This window comes from Pseudophryne corroboree, chromosome 1 (genome assembly GCF_028390025.1).
Source record: "Pseudophryne corroboree isolate aPseCor3 chromosome 1, aPseCor3.hap2, whole genome shotgun sequence".
Taxonomy (NCBI): Eukaryota; Metazoa; Chordata; class Amphibia; order Anura; family Myobatrachidae; genus Pseudophryne; species Pseudophryne corroboree.
This window is the reverse complement of record NC_086444.1, coordinates 21,277,917-21,301,776: the sequence shown is the minus strand read 5'-3', so window position 1 is coordinate 21,301,776 and position 23,860 is coordinate 21,277,917. Positions and strand designations below refer to the sequence as shown.

At 50.7% G+C, this 23,860-nt stretch overlaps 1 protein-coding gene across 6 annotated transcripts in view; it reads right to left on the bottom strand.

Moving 5' to 3' along the window:
- LOC135054228 (von Willebrand factor A domain-containing protein 5A-like) overlaps window positions 1–23,860 on the bottom strand; it is a 373,972-nt gene that overhangs the window by 135,035 nt on the left and 215,077 nt on the right. For all 6 annotated transcript variants that reach the window (XM_063957548.1, XM_063957547.1, XM_063957546.1 and 3 more), the window contains 2 exons: window positions 7,550–7,629; window positions 3,001–3,115 (listed from right to left, as the gene is read on the bottom strand). In XM_063957548.1, the coding sequence (XP_063813618.1) occupies window positions 3,001–3,115; window positions 7,550–7,629 (195 nt within the window). The remainder of the gene's footprint in view (window positions 1–3,000; window positions 3,116–7,549; window positions 7,630–23,860) is intronic.

Here is a 23,860-nt window from a genome sequence, read left to right as displayed (position 1 = left end):
CGACTGAGGCAAAGGGCGTTTTACAGCCCCTGACGGTGTTTGAGGCGCCTGGACAGGCATTAATTGATTGTCCGGCCGCCTCATGTCCTCAACTGACTGTTTAAGGGAAGATAAACCATCACGTAATTCCACAAATAAAGGCATCCATTCTGGTGTCGACCCCCTGGGGGGTGACATCTGCATATTTGGCAATTGCTCCGCCTCCACACCAATATCGTCCTCATACATGTCGACACCACGTACCGACACACACCGCAAACTCACAGGGAATGCTCTAATGAAGACAGGACCCACTAGCCCTTTTGGGGAGACAGAGGGAGAGTCTGCCAGCACACACCACAAAGCGCTATATATACAAGGGATATCCTTATATTAAGTGCTCCCTTATAGCTGCTTTAATATAGCCATTAATGTGCCCCCCCTCTCTGTTTTACCCTGTTTCTGTAGTGCAGTGCAGGGGAGAGACCTGGGAGCCGTTCTGACCAGCGGAGCTGTGACAGAAAATGGCGCCGTGTGCTGAGGAGATAGGCCCCGCCCCTTTTTCGGCGGGTTCTTCTCCCGCTATTTTTCCAGTCAGGCAGGGGTTAAATATCTCCATATAGCCCCTATGGGCTATATGTGAGGTATTTTTAGCCTTGTATAAGGTTTATATTTGCCTCTCAGAGCGCCCCCCCCCAGCGCTCTGCACCCTCAGTGACTGCCCAGTGAAGTGTGCTGAGAGGAAAATGGCGCACAGCTGCAGTGCTGTGCGCTACCTTATGAAGACTGAGGAGTCTTCAGCCGCCGGTTTCCGGACCTCTTCACGCTTCAGCATCTGCAAGGGGGTCGGCGGCGCGGCTCCGGGACCGGACTCCACGGCTGGGCCTGTGTTCGATCCCTCTGGAGCTAATGGTGTCCAGTAGCCAAGCAGCAAATCCACTCTGCATGCAGGTGAGTTTACTACTTTCCCCCTAAGTCCCACGTTGCAGTGATCCTGTTGCCAGCAGGACTCACTGTAAAGAAAAAAACCTAAACTAAACTTTCTCTAAGCAGCTCTTTAGGAGAGCCACCTAGATTGCACCCTTCTCGTTCGGGCACAAAATCTAACTGGAGTCTGGAGGAGGGTCATAGGGGGAGGAGCCAGTGCACACCACCTGACCTAGTAAAGCTTTACTTTTTTGTGCCCTGTCTCCTGCGGAGCCGCTATTCCCCATGGTCCTTTCAGGAACCCCAGCATCCACTTAGGACGATAGAGAAATACCAGCCAATCGGCTCCTAACTGCTATGCTACAGGCTGTGTTTGAAAATGACTGGAACCACACCATGACTGATCGCCCCACCCTGTGACTGAGAAATCTACCCCATGACGGAGAACCTCACACCATTACGGAGAGCCCCACCCTGTAACTGAGGGCTCCAGTCTCTGACTGATCGCCCCACCCTGTGACTGAGAAATCTACCCCATGACGGAGAACCTCACACCATTACGGAGAGCCCCACCCTGTAACTGAGGGCTCCAGTCTCTGACTGGTAGCTGTACCCTGCGACTGAGAATCCCACCTTGTAACCAGGAACACCAACCCATCACTGAGATCCCCACTCAGACTGAGAACACCTCTTCATAACTGCTGAGAGCTCCATCCTGTGACTGAGAACTCCTCCCCAACACTGATAGCCCCTCCCCATGACTAAGAGCTCCATCCTTGACTGAGAACCCCAACCCCTGACCCATAACCCCAGCCTGTGACCCAGAACCCTAACCCATGAATGAGAACCCTAGCCTGTGACCCAGAAACCCAGCCCGTGACTGAGATCCCTACACCATGACTGAGAAGCCCAGCCCGTGACTGAGATCCCTACACCATGACTGAGAAGCCCAGCCCGTGACTGAGAACCCTACACCATGACTGAAGCCCAGCCCGTGACTGAGAACCCTGCACCATGACTGAGCAGTTCAGCCCGTGACTGAGAACCCTGCACCATGACTGAGCAGTCCAGCATGTGACTGAGAACCCTGCACCATGACTGAGCAGTCCAGCCCGTGACTGAGAACCCTGCACCATGACTGAGCAGTCCAGCCCGTGACTGAGAACCCTAGCTTGTGACCCAGAAACCCAGCCCGTGACTGAGATCCCTACACCATGACTGAGAAGCCCAGCCCGTGACTGAGAACCCTGCACCATGACTGAGAAGCCCAGCCCGTGACTGAGAACCCTGCACCATGACTGAGCAGTCCAGCCCGTGACTGAGAACCTTGCACCATGACTGAGCAGTCCAGCATGTGACTGAGAACCCTGCACCATGACTGAGCAGTCCAGCCCGTGACTGAGAACCCTGCACCATGACTGAGCAGTCCAGCATGTGACTGAGAACCCTGCACCATGACTGAGCAGTCCAGCCCGTGATTGAGAACCCTGCACCATGACTGAGCAGTCCAGCATGTGACTGAGAACCCTGCACCATGACTGAGCAGTCCAGCCCGTGACTGAGAACCCTGCACCATGACTGAGCAGTCCAGCATGTGACTGAGAACCCTGCAACATGACTGAGCAGTCCAGCATGTGACTGAGAACCCTGCAACATGACTGAGCAGTCCAGCATGTGACTGAGACTGCCTCCCTGCAACGGAGAATCCCAGCCTGTGACCGAGAGCACCACTGAATAGCAGAGAACACCAGTCGGTGACCAAGAAACCCATTTGTGACTGAGAGCACCTCCTCCTGACTAAGAGGAGTCCAATGTAATCAGAGGAGGGACTGTAGCACTTGTGTTCTCTATTATGTAGTTTAAAGACTTTATGGCCACTGGGGGAGTCAATTGGCTTCTGGAAGGTGTGTTCTATGTATAGTGACACTGATTACTAGTCCTGCTATCCTGACCTGTTTTCAACAGCATTTGGTGGTAATGTGTAACAGGGCCACATAGAAATGAATGTGTTATGGGTCACGCAGCAAAAGTTACCATACGCTGCAAATCCATCTAATGCCCCCATAACACTGGTAGAAGGTGGATGTTCCTCACCTTGGGCTGCATTCTGTCCTTGCCAGTGATAAACTCACTCGTTCCACTCCCAGCTCTGGCCATGCCTTTAATGAGGGACGTAGAAGCTCCTTCCCCAATCCCGAATGTGAAACACCTGTAATATCATCATTGACACAAAGACAAGACAAGGAAAGGAAAGGGGGGAATACAGTAAGGAGGAGGCTGAGATGGTCCTGATCATAAGCACACCTGCAGGAGACATACCATGCTAGCACTGCGGGATAATACAGTGAGGCAGAGGGTGAGATGGGCCTGATCACTAGCACACCTGCAGGAGACATACTGTACCACACTAGCACTGCGGGATAACACAGTGAGGCAGGGGGTGAGATGGGCCTGATCACTAGCACACCTGCAGGAGACATACCATGCTAGCACTGCGGGATAATACAGTGAGACAGAGGGAGAGATGGGCCTGATTACTAGCACACCTGCAGGAGACATACCACGCTAGCACTGCGGGATAATACAGTGAGACAGAGGGAGAGATGGGCCTGATTACTAGCACAGCTGCAGGAGACACACCACGCTAGCACTGCGGGATAATACAGAGAGACAGAGGGAGAGATGGGCCTGATCACTAGCACACCTGCAGGAGACATACCACACTAGCACTGCGGGATAATACAGTGAGGCAGGGGGTGAGATGGGCCTGATCACTAGCACACCTGCAGGAGACATACCACACTAGCACTGCGGGATAATACAGTGAGGCAGGGGGTGAGATGGGCCTGATCACTAGCACACCTGCAGGAGACATACTGTACCACACTAGCACTGCGGGATAATACAGTGAGGCAGAGGGTGAGATGGGCCTGATTACTAGCACAGCTGCAGGAGACATACCACGCTAGCACTGTGGTATAATACAGTGAGGCAGAGGGTGATATGGGCCTGATCACTAGCACACCTGCAGGAGACATACCATGCTAGCACTGCGGGATAATACAGTGAGGCAGAGGGAGAGATGGGCCTGATCACTAGCACACCTGCAGGAGACATACCATGCTAGCACTGCGGGATAATACAGTGAGGCAGAGGGAGAGATGGGCCTGATCACTAGCACACCTGCAGGAGACATACCATGCTAGCACTGCGGGATAATACAGTGAGACAGAGGGAGAGATGGGCCTGATCACTAGCACACCTGCAGGAGACATACCATGCTAGCACTGCGGGATAATACAGTGAGACAGAGGGTGAGATGGGCCTGATCACTAGCACACCTGCAGGAGATATACCATGCTAGCACTGCGGGATAATACAGTGATGCAGAGGGAGAGATGGGCCTGATCACTAGCACACCTGCAGGAGACATACCATGCTAGCACTGCGGGATAATACAGTGAGACAGAGGGAGAGATGGGCCTGATTACTAGCACACCTGCAGGAGACATACCACGCTAGCACTGCGGGATAATACAGTGAGACAGAGGGAGAGATGGGCCTGATTACTAGCACAGCTGCAGGAGACACACCACGCTAGCACTGCGGGATAATATAGAGAGGCAGAGGGAGAGATGGGCCTGATCACTAGCACACCTGCAGAAGACATACTACGCTAGCACTGTGGGATAATACAGTGAGACAGAGGGAGAGATGGGCCTGATCACTAGCACACCTGCAGAAGACATACCATGCTAGCACTGTGGGATAATACAGTGAGACAGAGGGTGAGATGGGCCTGATCACTAGCACAGCTGCAGGAGACATACTGTACCACGCTAGCACTGCGGGATAATACAGTGAGGAAGGGGGTGAGATGGGCCTGATCACTAGCACACCTGCAGGAGACATACCACGCTAGCACTGCGGGATAATACAGTGAGACAGAGGGTGAGATGGGCCTGATTACTAGCACAGCTGCAGGAGACATACTGTACCACGCTAGCACTGCGGGATAATATAGTGAAGCAGGGGTTGAGATGGGCCTGATCACTAGCACACCTGCAGGAGACATACCACGCTAGCACTGCGGGATAATACAGTGAGACAGAGGGTGAGATGGGCCTGATTACTAGCACAGCTGCAGGAGACATACTGTACCACGCTAGCACTGCGGGATAATACAGTGAGGCAGGGGGTGAGATGAGCCTGATCACTAGCACACCTGCAGGAGACATACTGTACCACGCTAGCACTGCGGGATAATACAGTGAGGCAGAGGGTGAGATGGGCCTGATCACTAGCACACCTGCAGGAGACATACCACGCTAGCACTGCGGGATAATACAGTGAGGCAGAGGGAGAGATGGGCCTGATTACTAGCACACCTGCAGGAGAAATGCCACGCTAGTACTGCGGGATAATACAGTGAGGCTGGGGGTGAGATGGGCCTGATCACTAGCACACCTGCAGGAGACATACCACGCTAGCACTGCGGGATAATACAGTGAGACAGAGGGAGAGATGGGCCTGATTACTAGCACAGCTGCAGGAGACATACCATGTTAGCACTGCGGGATAATACAGTGAGACAGAGGGAGAGATGGGCCTGATCACTAGCACACCTGCAGGAGACATACCATGCTAGCACTGCGGGATAATACAGTGAGGCAGAGGGTGAGATGAGCCTGATTACTAGCACAGCTGCAGGAGACATACCATGCTAGCACTGCGGGATATAACAGTGAGACAGAGGGAGAGATGGGCCTGATTACTAGCACAGCTGCAGGAGACATACCACGCTAGCACTGCGGGATAATACAGTGAGGCAGAGGGTGAGATGGGCCTGATCACTAGCACACCTGCAGGAGACACACCACGTTAGCACTGCGGGATAATACAGTGAGGCAGAGGGTGAGATAGGCCTGATCACTGCACACCTGCAGGAGACACACCACGCTAGCACTGCGGGATAATACAGTAAGGCAGAGGGTGAGATGAGCCTGATTACTAGCACAGCTGCAGGAGACATACCATGCTAGCACTGCGGGATATAACAGTGAGACAGAGGGAGAGATAGGCCTGATCACTAGCACACCTGCAGGAGACACACCACGCTAGCACTGCAGGATAATACAGTGATGCAGAGGGTGAGATGGGCCTGATCACTAGCACACCTGCAGGAGACACACCACGCTAGCACTGCGGGATAATACAGTGATGCAGAGGGTGAGATGAGCCTGATCACTAGCACACCTGCAGGAGACATACCATGCTAGCACTGCGGGATAATACAGTGAGACAGAGGGAGTGATGGGCCTGATCACTAGCACACCTGCAGGAGACATACCATGGTAGCACTGCGGGATAATACAGTGAGACAGGGGTTGAGATGGGCCTGATCACTAGCACACCTGCAGGAGACATACCACGTTAGCACTGCGGGATAATACAGTGAGGCAGAGGGTGATATGGGCCTGATTACTAGCACACCTGCAGGAGACATACCACGCTAGCACTGCGGGATATAACAGTGAGACAGAGGGAGAGATGGGCCTGATTACTAGCACAGCTGCAGGAGACATACCACGCTAGCACTGCGGGATAATACAGTGAGGCAGAGGGTGAGATGGGCCTGATCACTAGCACACCTGCAGAAGACACCACGCTAGCACTGCGGGATAATACAGTGAGGCAGGGGGTGAGATGGGCCTGATTACTAGCACACCTGCAGGAGACATACCACGCTAGCACTGCGGGATAATACAGTGAGACAGAGGGAGAGATGGGCCTGATTACTAGCACAGCTGCAGGAGACATACCATGTTAGCACTGCGGGATAATACAGTGAGACAGAGGGAGAGATGGGCCTGATCACTAGCACACCTGCAGGAGACATACCATGCTAGCACTGCGGGATAATACAGTGAGGCAGAGGGTGAGATGAGCCTGATTACTAGCACAGCTGCAGGAGACATACCATGCTAGCACTGCGGGATATAACAGTGAGACAGAGGGAGAGATGGGCCTGATTACTAGCACAGCTGCAGGAGACATACCACGCTAGCACTGCGGGATAATACAGTGATGCAGAGGGTGAGATGGGCCTGATCACTAGCACACCTGCAGGAGACACACCACGCTAGCACTGCGGGATAATACAGTGATGCAGAGGGTGAGATGAGCCTGATCACTAGCACACCTGCAGGAGACATACCATGCTAGCACTGCGGGATAATACAGTGAGACAGAGGGAGAGATGGGCCTGATCACTAGCACACCTGCAGGAGACATACCATGCTAGCACTGCGGGATAATACAGTGAGACAGAGGGAGAGATGGGCCTGATTACTAGCACAGCTGCAGGAGACATACCACGCTAGCACTGCGGGATAATACAGTGAGGCAGAGGGTGAGATGGGCCTGATCACTAGCACACCTGCAGGAGACACACCACGTTAGCACTGCGGGATAATACAGTGAGGCAGAGGGTGAGATAGGCCTGATCACTGCACACCTGCAGGAGACATACTGTACCACGCTAGCACTGCGGGATAATACAGTGAGACAGAGGGTGAGATGGGCCTGATCACTAGCACACCTGCACACATACGCAGAGTACATGGAGGATCACTGTAATTACCGGTGGTTATGGGAGTTTTTCTGGACTTCCGCTATCACTTCCTTTGTGTTCCCAACTTCTCCATCCGTGAAGACAAAAAGCTGAGAAGAGAAGAAGAGGTCAGAGGTGAGGAGCACAGATTAATCACACATCAGTACAATGTATCCCAGTCTGTCATTATGTGTATTCCTCATTATACATCTCACAGCAGTGTCCATTACTCACATTACACCGCACAGCAGTGTCCGTTACTCACATTACACAGCACAGTAGTGTCCATTACTCACATTACACTGCACAGTAGTGTCCGTTACTCACATTACACAAACAGTAGTGTCCATTACTCACATTACACAGCACAGTAGTGTCCATTACTCACATTACACAGCACAGTAGCGTCCATTACTCACATTACACAGACAGTAGTGTCCATTACTCACATTTCACAGCAGTGCCCATTACTCACATTACACAGCACAGTAGTGTCCATTACTCACATTACACAGCACAGTAGTGTCCATTACTCACATTACACAGCACAGTAGTGTCCATTACTCACATTACACCGCACAGTAGTGTCCATTATTCACATTACACAGCACAGTAGTGTCCATTACTCACATTACACAGCACAGTAGTGTCCATTACTCACATTACACTGCACAGTAGTGTCCATTACTCACATTACACAGCACAGTAGTGTCCATTACTCACATTACACAGCACAGTAGTGTCCATTACTCACATTACACAGCACAGTAGTGTCCATTACTCACATTACACAGCACAGCAGTGTCCATTACTCACATTACACAGCACAGCAGTGTCCATTACTCACATTACACAGCACAGCAGTGTCCATTACTCACATTACACAGCACAGTAGTGTCCATTACTCACATTACACAGCACAGCAGTGCCCATTACTCACATTACACAGCACAGTAGTGCCCATTACTCACATTACACCGCACAGTAGTGTCCATTATTCACATTACACAGCACAGTAGTGTCTCTTGTTCACATTACACAGCACAGTAGTGTCCATTATTCACATTACACAGCACAGTAGTGTCCATTACTCACATTACACAGCACAGTAGTGTCCATTACTCACATTACACCGCACAGTAGTGTCCATTACTCACATTACACCGCACAGTAGTGTCCATTACTCACATTACACAGCACAGCAGTGTCCATTACTCACATTACACAGCACAGCAGTGTCCATTACTCACATTACACAGCACAGTAGTGTCCATTACTCACATTACACCGCATAGTAGTGTCCATTACTCACATTACACCGCACAGTAGTGTCCATTACTCACATTACACAGCACAGTAGTGTTCTTGTTCACATTACACAGCACAGTAGTGTCCATTACTCACATTACACAGCACAGTAGTGTCCATTACTCACATTACACCGCACAGTAGTGTCCATTACTCACATTACACAGCACTGTAGTGTCCATTACTCACATTACACCGCACAGTAGTGTCCGTTACTCACATTACACAGCATAGTAGTGTCCGATACTCCCATTACACCGCACAGTAGTGTCTCTTATTCACATTACACAGCACGGTAGTGTCCATTATTCACATTACACAGCACAATAGTGTCCATTATTCACATTACACAGCAGAGTAGTGTCCATTATTCACATTACACAGACAGTAGTGTCCATTACTCACATTACACAGCACAGCAGTGTCCAGTACTCACATTACACAGCACAGTAGTGTCCATTACTCACATTACACAGCACAGTAGTGTCTCTTGTTCACATTACACAGCACAGTAGTGTCCATTATTCACATTACACAGCACAGTAGTGTCCATTACTCACATTACACCGCACAGTAGTGTCCGTTACTCACATTACACCGCACAGTAGTGTCCGATACTCACATTACACAGCACAGTAGTGTCCGATACTCCCATTACACCGCACAGTAGTGTCCATTATTCACATTACACAGCACAGTAGTGTCCATTATTCACATTACACAGCACAGTAGTGTCCATTATTCACATTACACAGCACAGTAGTGTCCATTACTCACATTACACAGCACAGTGTCCATTACTCACATTACACTGCACAGTAGTGTCCATTACTCACATTACACAGCACAGTAGTGTCCATTACTCACATTACACAGCACAGCAGTGTCCATTACTCACATTACACAGCACAGTAGTGTCCATTACTCACATTACACAGCACAGCAGTGTCCATTACTCACATTGCACAGCACAGTAGTGTCCATTACTCACATTACACAGCACAGTAGTGTCCATTACTCACATTACACAGCACAGTAGTGTCCATTACTCACATTACACCGCACAGTAGTGTCCATTATTCACATTACACAGCACAGTAGTGTCCATTACTCACATTACACAGCACAGTAGTGTCCATTACTCACATTACACTGCACAGTAGTGTCCATTACTCACATTACACAGCACAGTAGTGTCCATTACTCACATTACACCGCACAGTAGTGTCCATTACTCACATTACACCGCACAGTAGTGTCCATTACTCACATTACACAGCACAGTAGTGTCCATTACTCACATTACACAGCACAGCAGTGTCCATTACTCACATTACACAGCACAGCAGTGTCCATTACTCACATTACACAGCACAGCAGTGTCCATTACTCACATTACACAGCACAGCAGTGTCCATTACTCACATTACACAGCACAGTAGTGTCCATTACTCACATTACACAGCACAGCAGTGCCCATTACTCACATTACACAGCACAGCAGTGCCCATTACTCACATTACACCGCACAGTAGTGTCCATTATTCACATTACACAGCACAGTAGTGTCTCTTGTTCACATTACACAGCACAGTAGTGTCCATTATTCACATTACACAGCACAGTAGTGTCCATTACTCACATTACACAGCACAGCAGTGTCCATTACTCACATTACACCGCACAGTAGTGTCCATTACTCACATTACACCGCACAGTAGTGTCCATTACTCACATTACACAGCACAGTAGTGTCCATTACTCACATTACACAGCACAGCAGTGTCCATTACTCACATTACACAGCACAGCAGTGTCCATTACTCACATTACACAGCACAGTAGTGTCCATTATTCCCATTACACCGCACAGTAGTGTCCATTACTCACATTACACAGCACAGTAGTGTTCTTGTTCACATTACACAGCACAGTAGTGTCCATTACTCACATTACACAGCACAGTAGTGTCCATTACTCACATTACACCGCACAGTAGTGTCCATTACTCACATTACACAGCACTGTAGTGTCCATTACTCACATTACACCGCACAGTAGTGTCCGTTACTCACATTACACAGCACAGTAGTGTCCGATACTCCCATTACACCGCACAGTAGTGTCTCTTATTCACATTACACAGCACGGTAGTGTCCATTATTCACATTACACAGCACAATAGTGTCCATTATTCACATTACACAGCAGAGTAGTGTCCATTATTCACATTACACAGACAGTAGTGTCCATTACTCACATTACACAGCACAGCAGTGTCCAGTACTCACATTACACAGCACAGTAGTGTCCATTACTCACATTACACAGCACAGTAGTGTCTCTTGTTCACATTACACAGCACAGTAGTGTCCATTATTCACATTACACAGCACAGTAGTGTCCATTACTCACATTACACAGCACAGTAGTGTCCATTACTCACATTACACCGCACAGTAGTGTCCGTTACTCACATTACACCGCACAGTAGTGTCCGATACTCACATTACACAGCACAGTAGTGTCCGATACTCCCATTACAACGCACAGTAGTGTCCATTATTCACATTACACAGCACAGTAGTGTCCATTATTCACATTACACAGCACAGTAGTGTCCATTATTCACATTACACAGCACAGTAGTGTCCATTACTCACATTACACAGCACAGTGTCCATTACTCACATTACACTGCACAGTAGTGTCCATTACTCACATTACACAGCACAGTAGTGTCCATTACTCACATTACACAGCACAGCAGTGTCCATTACTCACATTACACAGCACAGTAGTGTCCATTACTCACATTACACAGCATAGCAGTGTCCATTACTCACATTGCACAGCACAGTAGTGTCCATTACTCACATTACACAGCACAGTAGTGTCCATTACTCACATTACACCACACAGTAGTGTCCATTACTCACATTACACAGCACAGTAGTGTTCTTGTTCACATTACACAGCACAGTAGTGTCCATTACTCACATTACACCGCACAGTAGTGTCCATTACTCACATTACACAGCACTGTAGTGTCCATTACTCACATTACACCGCACAGTAGTGTCCGTTACTCACATTACACAGCACAGTAGTGTCCGATACTCCCATTACACCGCACAGTAGTGTCTCTTATTCACATTACACAGCACAGTAGTGTCCATTATTCACATTACACAGCAGAGTAGTGTCCATTATTCACATTACACAGACAGTAGTGTCCATTACTCACATTACACAGCACAGTAGTGTCCATTACTCACATTACACAGCACAGTAGTGTCCATTACTCACATTACACAGCACAGTAGTGTCCATTACTCACATTACACAGCACAGTAGTGTCCATTATTCACATTACACAGCACAGTAGTGCCCATTACTCACATTACACCGCACAGTAGTGTCCATTACTCACATTACACAGCACAGTAGTGTCCATTACTCACATTACACAGCACAGTAGTGTCCATTATTCACATTACACAGCACAGTAGTGTCCATTACTCACATTACACAGCACAGTAGTGTCCATTACTCACATTACACCGCACAGTAGTGTCCGTTACTCACATTACACCGCACAGTAGTGTCCGTTACTCACATTACACAGCACAGTAGTGTCCATTACTCACATTACACCGCACAGTAGTGTCCATTACTCACATTACACAGCACAGTAGTGTCCATTACTCACATTACACCGCACAGTAGTGTCCGTTACTCACATTACACAGCACAGTAGTGTCCGATACTCCCATTACACCGCACAGTAGTGTCTCTTATTCACATTACACAGCACAGTAGTGTCCATTATTCACATTACACAGCACAGTAGTGTCCATTATTCACATTACACAGCACAGTAGTGTCCATTATTCACATTACACAGACAGTAGTGTCCATTACTCACCTTACACAGCACAGCAGTGTCCAGTACTCACATTACACAGCACAGTAGTGTCCATTACTCACATTACACAGCACAGTAGTGTCCATTACTCACATTACACAGCACAGTAGTGTCCATTACTCACATTACACCGCACAGTAGTGTCCATTATTCACATTACACAGCACAGTAGTGTCCATTACTCACATTACACAGCACAGCAGTGTCCATTACTCACATTACACAGCACAGTAGTTTCCATTACTCACATTACACAGCACAGTAGTGTCCATTATTCACATTACACAGCACAGTAGTGTCCATTATTCACATTACACAGCACAGTAGTGTCCATTATTCACATTACACAGCACAGTAGTGTCCATTATTCACATTACACAGCACAGTAGTGTCCATTATTCACATTACACAGCACAGTAGTGTCCATTATTCACATTACACAGCACAGTAGTACCCCTAATAGAGTATCTGGTCTCATTGTACCAGACCTGTATATTCCACCCATAGACTCTTATGTGACCTACACTGGGGAAAGCGAGGGCTGGTAGAAGTTCGTTATATGCTGTAACACACATTATTAGATGTCTCCCTGTATACAGCAGGTGTGACTGCGAGTCACTAATTACTGACGCAGGACAGGCAGATCTAGGACTATAACTCCCAGCCCTTGGTTAAGACTCAGCAGGAAAGTTCTGCAGCTGGTTGCTGTATTTAATGCTGGAATATAGATTATGGGGAATTTCCAGCTTTGTTCTACCGAGTATGTAAGGAAAATAAAAAAGTACCAGTCATTTGGATTGGACATAACGTTCTCACTACAAAAAGAAAGAATTCACCAATAACAGTCTATGAGGTGTCTTTCATATATCCTGTCTAAGGATATAAGGATATGGGTGCCCTCTCCTGGGGTAGATGGGCACCTCCGAACATACAGCAGCCAGGAAACCGCACACCAGCCCAGGGTTTTTATGCAATCTAGCTGTAGCTAGTTTTATAGTGCAGCACACAAACAAAACATACAAATAAATTCTAGCCTGTCTGGGCAGTGACTAAAGATTATAGATTCCATTTCTCAAACTGGTAGGATATAATGCCTTTATCACAAAAACAGGCATATGCACAGTACTTAGAGTCAGTAAATCATAGTGTCTCATAACCAGCCTGCTGCCTGTTTCCCCAGGTAGCGAGCCCTGAGCCAAGCCCTGTTACAGGTGCAGGCCCTAATTAGCCTGCTTCCAGGCTGAAGGCCTAAAACCTGAAATGAACTTCATGGTGGAGCCCTCCTTAATCTCTCACACCTATACCCCCAGAACCCCTTATCTGGCTGTTAGTAAAAGCCCAAACTCTAATCAACTCTGTTTAGCAGAAAGAGACATTTCCTGGGGGTTTAAAATATATGGGCCAGAAACCTGGGGCACACATATCTCCTGTTTATCACTTTACCAATGCTTCTATCACACCTGATCTAAATTGTCAAATCTGGAATTTCCTTGTTGAATAAACAGACCATACTCGCTCCTCTACAAACGCTAAATAGGTTTCAAATAACACATTTTGTTTTAAAGAAACAATGAGGGGTATCCAATTAGCCGCAGCTGATTGGTTCACCTGAGGCTATCTTATTTGCCCAGATATCCGGCGCTTATCCCCCGTTATTGGGGATTGGTTTACACTGCCATGGCCAGGCGAAGCCATATCTCTGATAAGGGACTATTTTGTTCGCGACAAATGCTGCGAAAATAAATAGGTCTGCGGATTTTGGTGGACTCTATGTATTTTTACAAGAAAAACAGGGGGGGGGGGGTTCTCACAAAATCAGTGATAAACTAAAAAAATGTAAACATTTCAAAAAAGCCTTGTGTTTCGTGGCCGCGACATTATCGCGGTTAATTGGATACCACCCATTTTACTTAACTTTGATCACTTCATATTCAAAGTATGGACTATATCATGCTTTAAGTCCAATTGTAGCTACATAGCTGAGTGTTCTGAGGAAGCTGTATAGGAGCTGTGTGATTTGGGCTCTCATATACAGATACGTCCTCTCTTACAGGTTGTCCATACAACATACGACGCCAGACAGCCGGCATGACTGTGAAGCTCCAGAGGAGACCGTACCATATTTTTCTTAATATATTGCTTCTTAGTCTCATCTCAGACACAGCAAAATGCTGCTGACAGTGTACTAGAGACACAGGGGGGTTGTTTTTTTAATGGAAAACGAATTTGTTTTACAACAAAGTCGCAGATGAAATAACGGAGCTCGGAGTGAAGACAAACATCAGCCGCTGCATCGGAGCCAGACACAGATTCAGACTCAGTCGCACACACATGTACAAATGTTGCACATCAGATTCATCAGTGTAATCTAGCAGAGCAGTTTTATTTCTCCCAGTTGATTTTATTTATGCAAATAAGACGCACATCTGTGCAAAATAAAAGTTGCGTGTCGCGGCCAAGTCGTCTAAAACCCGGCGCGCTGAGAGGGGCTGTTTGGCGCTACTGAAGAAACAGTAAGAAAGGACATATTGGTAAGAATAAAAATAATCGCACCTTTCATGAGAGGTAAGTACGTGAAATCCTTCTAGTGAGCGATGATGTAGCACTAATAACAGCAGATTACAGAAGCGGCATTTACTGTATTTGTACTTTCTCTATTTCCTTTTCACTTCAGGTCATAACCCATATTGTTCTGCAATGTATCCGTTTTATTCATGTATCTTGTGCAGAAAATGCCTCAGGTGCTTAGATTTCCTCCCTTGTGCTTTCTTTATACTATTTGTCAGTGCTTACTAATTTTGTCATATTTTGCTTTAATGAATTAAAATAAAACCATAGGATGTTTTTCTTTCACAGTTAACGAACTTAGTAACACACGCCCTAAAGAAGAAGGCTCGTAGATTTCATTCACAACTATTATAATATTCTGTTATCACCCAGATATCTATAACGGATGGCATCAGGATGCCCGAAAATAGCAGGAACAGATTTCGGACTCTCTAAGCCACAGGATACATTGAAGTATCACTTTAAAAAAACATGCTATAGACTTTGTATCCTATATATGTCCTATAAAATACATGATATGCTTCTATAGTTTATTATGGAAGTGGCAGCCTGTAGGGAATATGCAGGATCTGATTTAGCATTCACTGAGAATCATATACATTTTATATGCAAGTTAACTATATTGATATTAAAAACACTAATATTTCTCTTACGTCCTAGAGGATACTGGGGTCCATTTAGTACCATGGGGTATAGACGGGTCAACTAGTAGCCATGGGCACTTTAAGAATTTGATAGTGTGGGCTGGCTCCTCCCTCTATGCACCTCCTACCAGACACAGTTTAGAAAAAGTACCCGGAGGAGCCGGTCACGCTTATGGAAGCTCCTGAAGAGTTTTCTGCATTTATTTTACACTAGGTGCTTCATCGTTCCCTACGGGCGCTCTTCACACCGTCGGAAGGGGCTGCGCCCCCTTAACCCCTGCAGAGGCGCGGGGTGCCAGGCAGGGGACACAGAGAGGCGGGGTGCCAGGGAGAGGACGCAGAGACGCGGGGCTCCAGGGACGGGACGCAGAGACGCGGGGCACTAGGGAGGGTACGCAGAGACGCGGGGCACCAGGGAGGGGAAGCAGAGACGCGGGGCACCAGGGAAAGGGGACGCAGAGATGCGGGGCACCAGGGAAAGGGGACGCAGAGACGCGTGGCGCCAGGGAAAGGGGACACAGAGACGCGTGGCGCCAGGGAAAGGGGACGCGGGGCGCCAGGGAGGGGACGCAGAGGCAGGGCGGCAGGGAGGAGATGCAGAGACGCAGGGAAGGGACACAGAGGCAGGGAGGGGACGCAGAGGCAGGGAGGGGACGCAGAGACGCGGGGTGGCAGGGAGGGAACGCAGAGACGCAGGGAGGGGCCGCAGAGGCAGGTCGGCAGGGAGGGGATGCAGAGACACGGGGCGGCAGGGAGAGGACGCAGAGACGCGGGGCGGCAGGGAGAGGACGCAGAGACGCGGGGCGGTAGGAAGAGGACGCAGAGATTCGGGGCGGCAGGGAGGGGACACAATGGCAGGGAGGGGACGCAGAGATGCAGGGCGGCAGGGAGGAGACGCAGAGACGCGGGGCGGCAGGGAGGGGACGCAGAGATGCGGGGCGGCAGGGAGGGGACAGAGGCAGGTCGGCAGGGAGGGGATGCAGAGATGCGGAACGGCAGGGAGTGGACGCAGAGACGCGGGAGGGGATGCGGGCGGCAGGGAGGGGACACAGACGCGGGGCGGCAGGGAGTGGACGCAGAGACGCGGGGCGGCAGGGAGTGGACGCAGAGGCAGGGAGGGGATGTGGGTCGGCAGGGAGGGGGCGCGGGGCGGTAGGGAGGGAACGCAGAGATGCGGGGCGGCAGGGAGGGGACGCAGAGACGCGGGGCGGCAGGGAGGGGACGCAGAGACACGGGGCGGCAGGGAGGGGACATGGTGGCAGGGAGGGGATGCAGAGATGCGGAGCAGCAGGGAGGGAACGCAGAGACGCGGGGCGGCAGGGAGTGTACGCAGAGACGCGGGGCGGCAGAGAGGGGACGCAGAGATGCGGGCTGCAGGGAGGGGACAGAGGCAGGGAGGGGACACAGTGGCAGGGAGGGGATGCAGAGATGCGGGGCGGCAGGGAGGGGACGCAGAGATGCGGGCTGCAGGGAGGGGACAGAGGCAGGGAGGGGACACAGTGGCAGGGAGGGGATGCAGAGATGCGGGCGGCAGGGAGGGGACGCAGAGACACGGGGCGGCAGGGAGGGGATGCAGAAGCAGGAAGGGGACGCGGGGCGGCAGGGAGGGGACGCAGAGACGCGGGGCGGCAGGGAGGGGACACAGATGTGGGGCGGCAGGGAGGGGACGCAAAGAGGCGGGGAGGGGACGCAGGGCGGCAGGGAGGGGACGCAGAGACGTGGGCGGCAGGGAGGGGATGCAGGGCGGCAGCGAGGGGACGCAGAGACGTGGGCGGCAGGGAGGGGATGCAGGGCGGCAGCGAGGGGACGCAGAGACGCGGGGCGGCAGCGAGGGGATGCAGAGACGCGGGGGCGACAGCGAGGGGACGCAGAGACGCGGGGTGGCAGGGAGGGGACGCAGAGAAGCGGGGCGGCATGGAGGGGACGGAGAGAAGTGGGGCGGCAGGGAGGGGACGCAGAGACGCGGGGCGGCAGGAAGGGGACGCAGAGATGCGGGGCGGCAGGAAGGGGACGCAGAGACGCGGGGCGGCAGGAAGGGGACGCAGAGACGCGGGGCGGCAGGGAGGGGACACAGACGCGGGGCGGCAGGGAGGGAACGCAGAGACGTGGGGCGGCAGGGAGGGGACGCAAAGAGGCGGGGAGGGGACGCAGGGAGGAGACACAGAGACGTGGGCGGCAGGGAGGGGATGCAGGGAGGGGACGCAGAGACGTGGGCGGCAGGGAGGGGACGCAAAGAGGCGGGGAGGGGACGCAGGGCGGCAGGGAGGGGACGCAGAGACGTGGGCGGCAGGAAGGGGATGCAGGGCGGCAGCGAGGGGACGCAGAGACGCGGGGCGGCAGGGAGGGGACGCAGAGAGACAGGGAGGGGACGCAGAGACGCGGGGCGGCAGGGAGGGGACGCAGAGACGCGGGGCGGCAGGGAGGGGACGCAGAGACGCGGGGCGGCAGGGAGGGGACGCAGAGACGCGGGGCTGCCTGTGCACTCTCTTACCTGTGAGGTTGGTGCAGCGCGCTGTACCCCGTCTCTGGCCTGTAGAGCCGGAAGCCCAGTCCGGGTCTCTGGGGATGGTGTCTGTACGCGGCGCAGGGAGGGCTATGAAGCCTTCTCCTGCGCCACCCGTCCCTCCTAATGTGTATGGCGGCGGCAGTCAGGCGCGGGTGATGCTGAGCTGTAACCTCACTGTCTTCGTCCGTTGTGCGTACGGCGTCTAGCGGGATAGTGGGTCCCAGCCGCGGCTGCAATGCGGGAGCTGACGCTGGTGGTGTGTGGAGGGCGGGAGGGGTGGTGCGGGCGGCGGGGCCGCAGATGGCTGTGGGAGATGCTGGGCTTGTGCGGAGGGTGGGATCGTTATGCGTGGGGTGTGGGGGTGTCTGGGCCGTCAGTGGCTGCATGTGGGAGCTGGTGGACGGTGGGTTTGGGGGTGTCTGGTGCGGGTGGCATTGGGGTGTCCATGGTTACCTGGCACTGTGGTGTCCCCTGGCGGCTTGTGTGTGGGGATGGTGGGTGGATTATGTGGCTGCTGCTCCGTTCTGCTAGTGGTGTGCTGGGACAGGGCAGGAGCTGCTAACTCCACCCAGCGTTAGAGGGCCAGGCACAGAGTCACAAGGCAAATATATAGGAGATGTTTGTGATTTTCAGACAGGACTGGATGGCACCAGCCTGCCTGCTTCGTGGGATTTAGGGGGGACGGCCCAACCTCCCAAAGGATTAATGGTCCCGTTACCCGCTGATAGGACACTGAGCTCCTGAGGGAACTATTCGCAAGTCCCACCACAGCGAGCACACAGCCCTGCAGCACGCCGCCACCCCTAACAGAGCCAGAAGAAAGAAGAGTGGCGAATACTAGGCCGGCATGGCTTCTAACCGGGGCGGAATGCGTCTCCAGACACAGTACACAGCTGCGTCTCAGTACACAGTACCCACACTGGCAAAAACAGCATTAAAACGGTTTTCTCTCCATTTTAAGCACGAGATTACCTCAGCAAGTATAAAAAAGCAGGAAGACCACGCGCCATTGAAGGGGCGGGGCTTCACTATGAGAGGATCCAGCAGCTCACCAGCACCATTTTCCCTCGGCAGTGGACACAGACGCTGAATGACCAGGACGCGCAACTCCTCCGGAGTGACTCCAGGTTACCTCAGCGGTACCAGGGGGTCATAGCAGGGGGCGAGCGATTATAAGTGTAGTAAGTCTCCTATCAGGGTACTTAGTCTGCGACCTGGCTAAGCTTGGCATTAGCGATAAGGGAGCAGTGAGGGCTGGCTCCAAACTACTCTGTGTCTCCCTGAAGGGCTCTTTGTGGGTTAATTGTGTTTAACCTTTTCGTGTGTGTGTGTGTGTGTGTGTGTGTGTGTGTGTGTGTGTGTGTGTGTTGTCACATTTACATTATGTCAGGCAAAGAGTGTGTTTCTTGTACAGCAGAGTGTTCCTCTTCACCAGGGGGCTCACTACGGGGTACTCAGGGAGGTGCACCTTCCCAGAATAGCGGGGCTGAACCGGAGTGGGTCAATTCCCTTGAAGGAATTATCTCCAATATTTCTACAAAATTGTCCCGCAATGAGAAAGAGACGCAATACTTAAGACAGACTGTGGATGAGTTTATGAACAGAAACTCAGTCCCCAAACCAGTGTCTCAATCCCCTCCCATCTGTCCGCAAAAACAATCTCTGGCCCATATCCTGCAGTCTGATTCTGACGCTGACGTGTCAGACATGGAGCAGGGTGAGGTGGATTTGGAGGGGGGATGCGGCTCTGTCACAGGAAATAGAGGCTATCAGAGATGTTCTGCATATTTCTGATAAGGTGTCAGAGTGTGAGAATTCCTCAGTCACTTTTCCTGTGTCAAAGGAATTGACTACCCTGTTTGAAGAGCCGTGGGTTAATCCTGATTAGAAATGTCATATCCCTAAAAGGTTGCTCTCATCTATTCCTTCTCCTCTGGAAGGTAGGAAAAAATGGGGAAATCCACCAATAGTGGACGCATCAGTCTCTAGGCTGTCACGAAAAATAAGAATTTACTCACCGGTAATTCTATTTCTCGTAGTCCGTAGTGGATGCTGGGAACTCCGTAAGGACCATGGGGAATAGCGGGCTCCGAAGGAGGCTGGGCACTCTAGAAAGATCTTAGACTACCTGGTGTGCACTGGCTCCTCCCACTATGACCCTCCTCCAAGCCTCAGTTAGGTACTGTGCCCGGACGAGCGTACACAATAAGGAAGGATTTTGAATCCCGGGTAAGACTCATACCAGCCACACCAATCACACCGTACAACTCGTGATATGAAACACAGTTAACAGTATGAAACAATAGAGCCTCTCAACAGATGGCTCAACAATAACCCGATTTAGTTAACAATAACTATGTACAAGTATTGCAGATAAACCGCACTTGGGATGGGCGCCCAGCATCCACTACGGACTACGAGAAATAGAATTACCGGTGAGTAAATTCTTATTTTCTCTAACGTCCTAGTGGATGCTGGGAACTCCGTAAGGACCATGGGGATTATACCAAAGCTCCCAAACGGGCGGGAGAGTGCGGATGACTCTGCAGCACTGAATGAGAGAACTCCAGGTCCTCCTCAGCCAGGGTATCAAATTTGTAGAATTTTGCAAACGTGTTTGCCCCTGACCAAGTAGCTGCTCGGCAAAGTTGTAAAGCCGAGACCTCTCGGGCAGCCGCCCAAGATGAGCCCATCTTCCTTGTGGAATGGGCATCGACAGATTTTGGCTGTGGCAGGCCTGCCACAGTATGTGCAAGCTGAATTGTACTACAAATCCAACGAGCAATAGTCTGCTTAGAAGCAGGAGCACCCAGCTTGTTAGGTGCATATAGGATAAACAGCGAGTCAGATTTTCTGACTCTAGCCGTTCTGGAAACATATATTTTCAGTGCCCTGACAACGTCTAGCAACTTGGAGTCCTCCAAGTCCCTAGTAGCCTAGGCACCACAATAGGCTGGTTCAGGTGAAACGCTGACACCACCTTTGGGAGAAACTGGGGACGAGTCCTCAATTCTGCCCTATCCATATGGAAAATCAAATAAGGGCTTTTACAAGACAAAGCCGCCAACTTTGATACTCGCCTGGCAGAAGCCAAGGCCAATAACATAACCACCTTCCACGTGAGATATTTCAGATCCACGGTTTTTAGTGGTTCAAACCAATGTGATTTTAAGAAACTCAACACCACGTTGAGATCCCAAGGTGCCACAGGAGGCACAAACGGGGGCTGACTCTGCAGCACTCCTTTTATAAATGTCTGAACTTCAGGTACTGAAGCTAGTTCTTTTTGAAAGAAAATCGACAGAGCCGAGATCTGTACCTTAATGGAACCCAATTTAAGGCCCATAGTCACTCCTGCTTGCAGGAAATGCAGAAATCGACCTAGTTGAAATTCCTCTGTTGGGGCCCTTTCGGCCTCACACCATGCAACATATTTTCGCCATATGCGGTGATAATGAGTTGCTATAACCTCTTTCCTGGCTTTAGTAAGCGTAGGAATGACTTCCTCCGGAATGCCCTTTTCCTTCAGGATCCGGCGTTCAACCGCCATGCCGACAAACGCAGCCGCGGTAAGTCTTGGAACAGACAGGGCCCCTGCTGCCGCAGGTCCTGTCTGAGTGGCAGAGGCCATGGGTCCTCTGATATAAATTCTTGAAGTTCTGGGTACCAAGCTCTTCTTGGCCATCCACGAGTATCGTTCTTACTCCTCGCCTTCTTATTATTCTCAGTACCTTTGGTATGAGAGGCAGAGGGGAGAACACATAAACCGACTGGTACACCCACGGTGTTACCAGAGCGTCCATAGCTATCGCCTGAGGGTCCCTTGACCCGGTGCAATATCTTTTATAGCTTTTTGTTGAGGCGGGACGCCATCATGTCCACCTGTGGCCTTTCCCAATGGTGTACAATCCTATTGGAAGACTTCTGGAGGAAGTCCCCATTCTCCCGGGTGGAGGTCGTGTCTGTTGAGAAGATCTGCTTCCCAGTTGTCCACTCCGGGAATGAACACTGCTGACAGTGCTAACACATGATTTTCCGCCTATCGGAGAATCCTTGTGGCTTCTGCCATCGCAATCCTGCTTCTTGTGCCGCCCTGTTGGTTTACATGGGCGACTGCCGTGATGTTGTCTGATTGGATCAGTACCGGCTGGTTTTGAAGCAGAGGCCTTGCCGGCCTCAGGGCATTGTAAATGGCCCTCAGGTCCAGAATATTTATGTGTAGGGAAATAACCTGACTTGACCAAAGTCCCTGGAAATTTCTTCCCTGTGTGACTGCCTCCCAGCCTCAAAGGCTGGAATCCATGGTCCCTAGGACCTAGTCCTGTATGCCGAACCTGCGGCCCTCTTGAAGATGGGCACTCTGCAGCCACCACAGTAGAGATACCCTGGTCCTTGGAGACAGGGTTATCAGCCTATGCATCGGAAGATGCGATCCGGACCACTTGTCCAACAGGTCCCTCTGAAAAGTTCTTGTATGGAACCTGCCTAATGGGATTGCTTCGTAGGAAGCTACCATTTTTCCCAGGACTCGCGTGCAATGATGCACCGCTACCTATTTTGGCTTCAGGAGGTCTCTGACTAGAGATGACAACTCCTTGGCTTTCTCCTCCGGGAGAAACACTATTTCTGGTTTATGTCCAGAACCATCCCCAGGAACAGTAGACGTGTCATAGGAACCAGCTGTGACTTTGGACTGTTTAGAATCCAACCATGCTGTTGTAGCACTTTCCAAAATAGTGCTACCCCGACTACCAACTGCTCCTTGGACCTCGCCCTTATAACGAGATTGTCCAAGTACGGGATAATTACAACTCCCTTTTTTTTGAAGGAGTATCAACATTTCGGCCATTACCTTGATAAAACACCCTCGGTGCCATGTACAGTCCAAATGGCAGTGTCTGGACTTGGTAATGGTAATCCTGTACCACAAATCTGAGGTACTCCTGGCGAGGATGGTAAATGGGGATATGCAGGTAAGCATCCTTGATGTCCCAGGATACCATGTAATCCCCCTCGTCCAGGCTTGGAATAACCGCCCTGAGCGATTCCATCTTGAACTTGAATTTTTGTGTTCAAGGATTTTAAATATAAAATGGGTCACACCGAACCATGCGGTTTCGGTACCCCAACCCGTGTGGAATAGTAACCCCGTCCTTGTTGAAGTAGGGGCACCTTGAGTATTACCTGCTGGGAATACCGCTTATTAATTGCCTCTAGCACAGCCTCCCTGCCTGAGGGAGTTGTCAGCAAGGCATATTTTAGGAAACGGCTGGGGGGAGACATCTCGAATTCCAGCTTGTACCCCTGAAATACTACTTGAAAGAAACAGGGATCCACCTGTGAGCGAGCCCTCTAATTGCTGAAATTTTTGAGATGGCCCCCCACCG